The 7,142-nt window shown below is 37.7% G+C and overlaps 1 protein-coding gene across 1 annotated transcript; it reads left to right on the top strand.

Annotated features, from left to right (window-relative positions):
- Positions 1-6,224, top strand: LOC141647877 (T-complex protein 1 subunit zeta 1-like). The gene is made up of 15 exons (XM_074456239.1): positions 1-270; positions 409-472; positions 588-723; positions 823-974; positions 1,076-1,123; positions 1,237-1,329; positions 1,639-1,745; positions 3,212-3,326; positions 3,506-3,592; positions 4,163-4,367; positions 4,763-4,857; positions 4,970-5,038; positions 5,143-5,250; positions 5,451-5,569; positions 5,942-6,224. Exons 1-15 carry the CDS (start codon positions 137-139, stop codon positions 6,015-6,017), a joined length of 1,608 nt encoding a protein of 535 aa, XP_074312340.1. The 5' UTR covers positions 1-136; the 3' UTR covers positions 6,018-6,224.
- Positions 6,225-7,142: the final 918 nt, after the last annotated feature.

Below are 7,142 nucleotides of genomic sequence, written 5' to 3' on the forward strand. Positions count from 1 at the left end.
ATGCGCGAAACAAAAGCCCTACACCCTCTAAGGCCTCAAAGAAGCTTCATCACCATTCGCAGAACACTCTTTCTCGCGACCTTCTTCACTTTCCCTCCTTCCTTGTGAATCAAATCATCAAATCAAAAAAATCAAGATGTCAGTAAGAATACTAAACCCTAATGCCGAAGTTCTCAACAAAACCGAAGCACTTTCCATGAACATCAACGCTGCTAAGGGCTTACAAGATGTTCTCAAGACTAATCTCGGTCCCAAAGGCACCATTAAAATGTACTCTTCTATCCCTTCTCTTATTTCCCGTCCCGATCATTTGTTTACCTTTTTATTAAAGCACGCCTCACAAAGAGTGAAAACGGCGGGACTACTTTTTTTTTTTTCCTCCAGTTTTCTCATTGTTTAGTTTTGCAGGCTTGTTGGTGGTGCTGGAGACATTAAGCTCACTAAAGATGGCAACACTCTCTTGAAGGAAATGGTATTCTTCCCTGAATTCCTTTTTTTTTTGTTAATTAGGGTTTTTTTTTTTTTTTTTTTTTTGTTGATTCGATTTCAATTTCAATTTGGGTTGTTTTTGATGTGGATGAATGTAGCAAATCCAAAATCCAACTGCGATAATGATTGCGAGGACCGCGGTTGCTCAGGATGACATTAGTGGGGATGGCACTACTTCTACTGTTATCTTTATTGGCGAGCTTATGAAACAATCTGACCGCTACATCGATGAAGGTTTTTTGCAATGACAATACTTACTCCCTTTTTTGATGCCACTTGTTTGTGTCTACAATGCTGATATGGGTGTATTGTATTGGGATGTATTTTATGAAGGGATGCATCCGCGTGTTTTGGTTGATGGTTTCGAGATTGCGAAAAGGGCTACTCTACAGTTTCTAGAAAAGTTTAAAACCCCTGTGGTAATGGGTGATCAACCTGATAAAGAGATTCTTAGGATGGTCGCAAGAACCACATTAAGAACAAAGGTTCATCTTTCAATCATTTCCTTTACCTTCACGGCTTCACCTAATAAACGTCAGGATAATGTTTATTTTTGTGTTTTGACACCATTTACCTGGATTTGCAGCTCTATGAAGCTCTTGCGGATCAGTTGACGGAGATAGTTATGAACGCGGTGGGCTATTAACCTGGCTGTTTGAATATATCAAACCAATCTTTTTCTTTGAATTTTCTCTTGGTAGGGCAAGTTTTATTTTAAGTTTTTAAATGCCTACGACGATGTGGCAGGTTCTCTGCATCCGCAAGCCTGATGAGCCAGTTGACTTGTTTATGGTGGAGATTATGCACATGCGCCACAAATTTGATGTTGACACAAAATTGGTGTGTTATTTTTTTATACATTTTGGAAAGCTTTCTATGAATTGATTATATTCCATGAAAATTTCTTACCTTTAAGGGACTTGTTCTGCCATTTGTTTATGTTTGGAAGTGACAGAAATATTGCAAGCTGGTTGCCACTAATCAAATAGCTTTGTAGTTCTCTGTTGATTCTGTTTTACCGCATTAATAACTTTAGACTGCGTAGTCTGTACATGCATATATTTGTTTCTTCATTCTATTATAGTAGTACTGTTTCTTCCCACAATAGATTCTGTTTTGTTCTGATGTTAGCTTTATGCTCATTTGTAGGTAGAAGGACTTGTCCTTGATCATGGTTCTAGGCATCCTGATATGAAACGTCGAGCTGAAAATTGTTACATATTGACCGCCAATGTATCTCTGGAGTACGAGAAAAGGTAGGTTTTTGGAACTATAATGTGCTGTATGCAGTTAATTTTCATTATGGCATAAGTTCAACTGTTGAAGCTGATAGAAATTCTGCAAGATGAGTGAAAGTAGAAGAAGTTAGTTAGAATCATGTGTGTTGTTTTCTGTGATATCATTCTGTATGCCCTCAAGCATTCAAACATGTATTTGTACATAGTGATCTTTATTTTACCAAATGCACAACATCTGAGTAGCGAGCGTTCTTTAAGCTGACGTGCAACGCGAAAGCGTGCACCTTTGGACATACACTTTTCCAACTAATTTTTGAAAGTATTTTTCTTCCTAAAGATCTGTTTTTTGGGTTTGTACATGGTATTGTAGAGTCGCTAGGACACGCATTGTGACTAAGCGACCAAATGCTCGTAGTTTTTTGTTACCAAAGTGTGGCTCCATGCTCCTCAGACCTCATCAATCACTTCAATCTGCTGAACTTTGAAGGAATTTATTTTCTGGTGCCCCAGCTTGTGTGCACAACGCAATGTGCTGACGAGGTGCTGTTTAAACTTTCTCTGAGTGATGCCGAAGTATTGAGTTTTGAGCTCATTTGATTGTCTTTTGCTGATTACTTGACCTCAAATGCGTAGTGGAGATTTTACTTTTGGTGAATAAATGATTTCTGAACAGTCGCTTGTACTTTCTATCTTTCGGAGTGTTAGGCTAAGGATACTTCTCACCGTTGTGAATGCGGTTCCTCCTAACCTTGACAAATTTAGCTCTTTTTTTATTTTGGTTTTAGTTTGAGTAGCTCATGCAGTTATGCCTAACGTGTTTTTGCCTTGTTAAGGCTTAAAGATTCTTTTTATTTCATAAAATCTAGGTGGAGGACTTTGTTTTTGACTTTTTTCGGTCCACCAGGACTTCCAGATTTTTCTTCTTCTTGGGAATTTTATATTCTAAACCCTCCATCCAAACCAATCTTTCCTTATTTCAAGAATAATAGCTTCATACTTTGATATAATTTTTTTTTGTTTTTGTTTTGGTTTTGTGGTGGTGGTGGGGGTAATGTCTTACCATTGTCATAATGCCTATTTTGTTTGTTGGGTGCATAAGAAAAGAGGGGATGACCTCAGCGAATAGATAATTAGATTTCTTCTTCAGCTTTCAAATAGTGCACCTGCTTCTATTTCGGCAGTGTTACTTATATTGGTTTGAGTGCTATGACATTTTTTTTGAATTAGTGGTTGACTTTGAGCATGGTATAATCATTCATCGGAGGTAATATTAATCCACTGCCCTCTGAGCTCTCTTTCTTTACGAGATTTGTGGGTGGATACTAATGCAAGCAGAATGTGATCAGATGGGTTGTTTTCTTGATCTATGTTGTATTGATTAAAGAGAGGGTTTTGCTGTGGACATTCATTGTATGCTCACTTGATCTACATTAGTATTTAGACTGATTTGACCAAAGAGCTTACACATATATGTGCTTATGCAGTGAAGTAAACGCAGGATTTTTCTACTCAAATGCAGAGCAGAGAGAGGCTATGGTAGCTGCTGAGAGGCGCTCTGTTGATGAGAGAGTGAGAAAAATTATTGAACTTAAGAATAAGGTAATAAAAAATACTGTATTGTAAAATCTCACTGTTTTCTTCCTCCATGTCGTTGTAAGCCAAGGGTTTTTGACAGTAAAATACCATGTTTTCTTTAGTTGAACACAAGCTCCTTGTTTCCTTAATCAACTAATGTGAAGGTTTTGATTTTATAAATCACATTTCATCTTTGTGTTTAGGTTTGTGATGGTACTGATAACAACTTTGTGGTGATCAATCAAAAGGGAATTGATCCCCCTTCATTGGATTTACTGGCGAAGGCGGGGGTAAGTACACTTATCATGCCAACTTGTTTTGTTCATTGCTTTTCCTATTCACATCAACCTCCATCGTTCACGAGATCCTGATACTAATGTTATGCAACACCTTTACCGCAACTGCAACTGCAGCTGATACCACATTTTTATACCTTTATTTAGAGCTTTATTGTTTAGGTATGTGCAGCTGGTCTAGACCTGTGGCTGGGCTCTTTTTTTTTATGGCTATGTCAAAATAAATTTGGTGAAGGCTGATAGTCTTGCACTATTCTTGCATGCAATGAACCTTGACTGCTCCCTGAAAATGTAATGGATGTCTGTAATGACGCTTCTCTTGTTGAATGTTTTCTGTAGTATACCGCAAAAGAATTTTAGTAATGTATTGAAAAATATGACAGCATTGTCTATTTGAAATATTTCATCATTTGTGCTGGTTTTGACCCGCTTGAAGCTAGTGAACTAGTGTCGTTACTTGTGGTGGTTTTCCTATGTGCTGAGTGATTTTGTCGAATACTAGTAACATTTAGTTGTAAGCTTCTAATTATGTTTGGCTGGCACCTTGCATATTTATTTTTGCAGATTGTTGCTCTTCGCAGAGCAAAGCGAAGGAACATGGAAAGATTGGTTTTGGCTTGCGGTGGGGAGGCTGTTAATTCAGTTGACGATTTGACCCCAGATGTTCTTGGTTGGGCTGGATTAGTGTATGAACATGTTCTTGGGGAAGAAAAGTACACATTTGTAGAGAATGTGAGGAACCCTCATTCCTGCACCATTCTTATAAAAGGTTAGTAAAATTTTATTACCTCCATCAGTAATGTTTGCCCTGTTGACTTGGCTGTTCAACCAACGTCAATTCTGATCATTACTTCTCCAAATGTCATGTTTTGTTTATCAAAACAACAATTTTCATGTTGTCATTTTAAATAGTTGTAGCTATTGTATATTCTGAGGAAAAATGCATCAAAGTCGACAGTTTGACCACCCAAGTCAAATAGAGGCCACACAAATAAATGTGATGGACGGAGTATTATGTTTCCGTTTTGATAATCTTCTTGTTTATTTTTTACTTGAAGATTGTACTGTTACTGCCGGTATCTTTCGTTTTACTTGCTGTTTCCCTGGCATGTAGACCTACCATTTAATTTTTCTAATCTCTCTCCCCCCCTTTTCCGTTTGAAGGACCCAATGACCATACAATAGCCCAGATAAAAGACGCCGTTCGTGATGGACTTAGAGCAGTAAAAAATACTCTCGAGGATGAAGCTGTTATCTTGGTAAGTTATCACTTCTCACTGATTCAATCTTTATCCAAGTTACTTTGCTTTCAGAAGTCCAGATGACCTCCCTCTTTCAGTTTAGTGCACGATTTTAATACTGTTGCTATAGGGAGCTGGGGCATTTGAGGTTGCAGCAAGACAATACCTAGTCAATGAAGTCATGAAGACTGTGAAAGGGGTAAGAGTTTCGGTGTAATTATATTTGATTAAATAACTTCTCAAGTTCCTCGAGTGTTAATCACTTAACATTCTTGTATTTAAAATTTAAACCGCATTATACAGCGTGCACAACTTGGCGTGGAAGCATTTGCTGACGCTCTTCTGGTGATCCCCAAGACCCTTGCTGAAAATGCTGGTCTTGACACACAAGATGTTATAATTTCCCTTAAGGTACCTTTGACTCTTTTATGTATGCGGCTATGCACAATACTGTTACCTTTCACTAATAATCCCTATTTCACCCTTTTCACCTTTGAGAAAACAAATTCAAATGGGGGTTACAGATTGAAATGTAGCGAGTAACAGTCATCTTGATTGGTGAGAATGGTGACATCCTTGAATCTAAACAGATGTTATGACATTTCTTTTAGGGCGAGCACGACCGAGGAAATGTTGTGGGATTGAATCAGCATACAGGGGAACCCATTGACCCCTTGATGGAGGGTATATTCGATAATTTCTCTGTTAAGCGCCAAATTATAAGTGCAGGGTAAGCTTAACTTCTATTTGCCATTCACTATTTAGGAAGTTGGAAATAAGAACGAAAAATAGTGGACAAACGTCTAAAATCTTATAATTGTTAGAAATTAACCCACTACCCCCTTATTCCATAGTAAAATTTACTATTGTACCATTTTCCTGCCTCTCTCTACATCTATTTCATTGTTACAAGACCCATAAACTAGCACTAGAATCGTAAAATTTCAATACTGGAAAATAGCCAGTAGTATGCAAAAGTTTCACCAATTGAAACAGTTGAGAATGTAAAATGGGATCATATATGGCATTTTCAAAATACATGGTAGGAAAATGTTGCACGCTTGATATTTCTAGCATTGTTCCTAAACTTAGTTTCTGACAGGCCTGTCATAGCATCACAATTGCTGCTGGTTGATGAGGTGATTCGTGCTGGCCGTAACATGAGGAAGCCCAGTTAGTCCCATTCTTTTTTTGTGCCAAACATGGACCTTTTCTTTTGTTATTTTCTTCTGTATTAAGTTTGAGTCAAATTAGTTGCTTTTGTTTTTGAGCATCTGTATCTCAATGGTGGCTTCCTAGGATTTGTGTGGCATTCTGTATGCTATGAGTGTGGAATGATTAAAGCCAGATTTTGTTATGAAGGAAAACTGCGGGAGTTTTTTTCTTGACAAGCTTTTACCTAACATGCGTCACATATATAACAAACCACCTATCTGTTTTCTCGTGTTTTCTGTGGTAAATGTTCATGCTTTATGGTTTTTTTTTTTTGCTTTTTACTGTGTCCAGATTTATCGAGTTTTGGTTTCAGTCATCTTGTTTGTTCAGTTGATTGCCTGTCTTTATTTCCGGGAATGATTCCACTCTCTATTCTAGATCCCTCTCCTCGAAATCCCTCCACACCCATTTTGCTATCCAAACAATGGAAATTGTCTCCCTCCAAACTCCCCTCACTTTCCCTCCAAATCCTTGTATCTAAACAAGGTCTAAAGCAACGTAGGAAAACTTGGGAGGGAAAACTCCACTCCCCTCTCCTCATCTTCTATCCAATACATATCCTAAGGTCTCTTGATCAAAGAATTCAATGTACCAAAATTTATTCGCTTGTATGCTTAAGTTGGACAGTTTCTGAGCTTTAAGTATTTCATATTAGTGACCAAATAACTGTAGAACTGAAGTTTAAAGAATTTCTCCAAGTTCTCACATCTCCAACAATCCTTAAACAATGGTCGAGATCACACCCTAGAACTCCAGGAGTGATCTTCACTATATCCAACATGAACAACAAAAGGAACTGTTGGCTCAAACTGTGTTCCGATTGGATTAAGTCATTGCTTTCCACTATCACATTACTTGGATTGATGATCTTCATTTCCATCATCTCTCCTTTACTTGCCACGGGAAGGATTTAATTTGGAGAAAATATAGGACGGAACTCAGAGAATGTAGTGCGTTAAATATTTTGTACTCTCTCCGACCCAGATAAAAGGTAACACTTGTTTTTTTGGGTTTTTTGGTGGTCTTCGAGTCGGTATTTTGATCGTATTTTTCTTCCCATATGTACGTGACTTTTTGTAAAAATAAAA

The sequence above is a fragment of the Silene latifolia genome, chromosome 3 (genome assembly GCF_048544455.1).
Source record: "Silene latifolia isolate original U9 population chromosome 3, ASM4854445v1, whole genome shotgun sequence".
In the NCBI taxonomy this organism is placed as follows: domain Eukaryota; kingdom Viridiplantae; phylum Streptophyta; class Magnoliopsida; order Caryophyllales; family Caryophyllaceae; genus Silene; species Silene latifolia.

Bases quoted from the DNA above. Each gene is read 5' to 3' on its own strand.
- LOC141647877 (XM_074456239.1), top strand. From the start codon at position 137: ATGTCAGTAAGAATACTAAACCCTAATGCCGAAGTTCTCAACAAAACC. The intron at 1,124-1,236 runs GTGGGCTATTAA...ACGATGTGGCAG, and splicing joins CGGAGATAGTTATGAACGCG to GTTCTCTGCATCCGCAAGCC. The intron at 3,327-3,505 runs GTAATAAAAAAT...CTTTGTGTTTAG, and splicing joins TTATTGAACTTAAGAATAAG to GTTTGTGATGGTACTGATAA.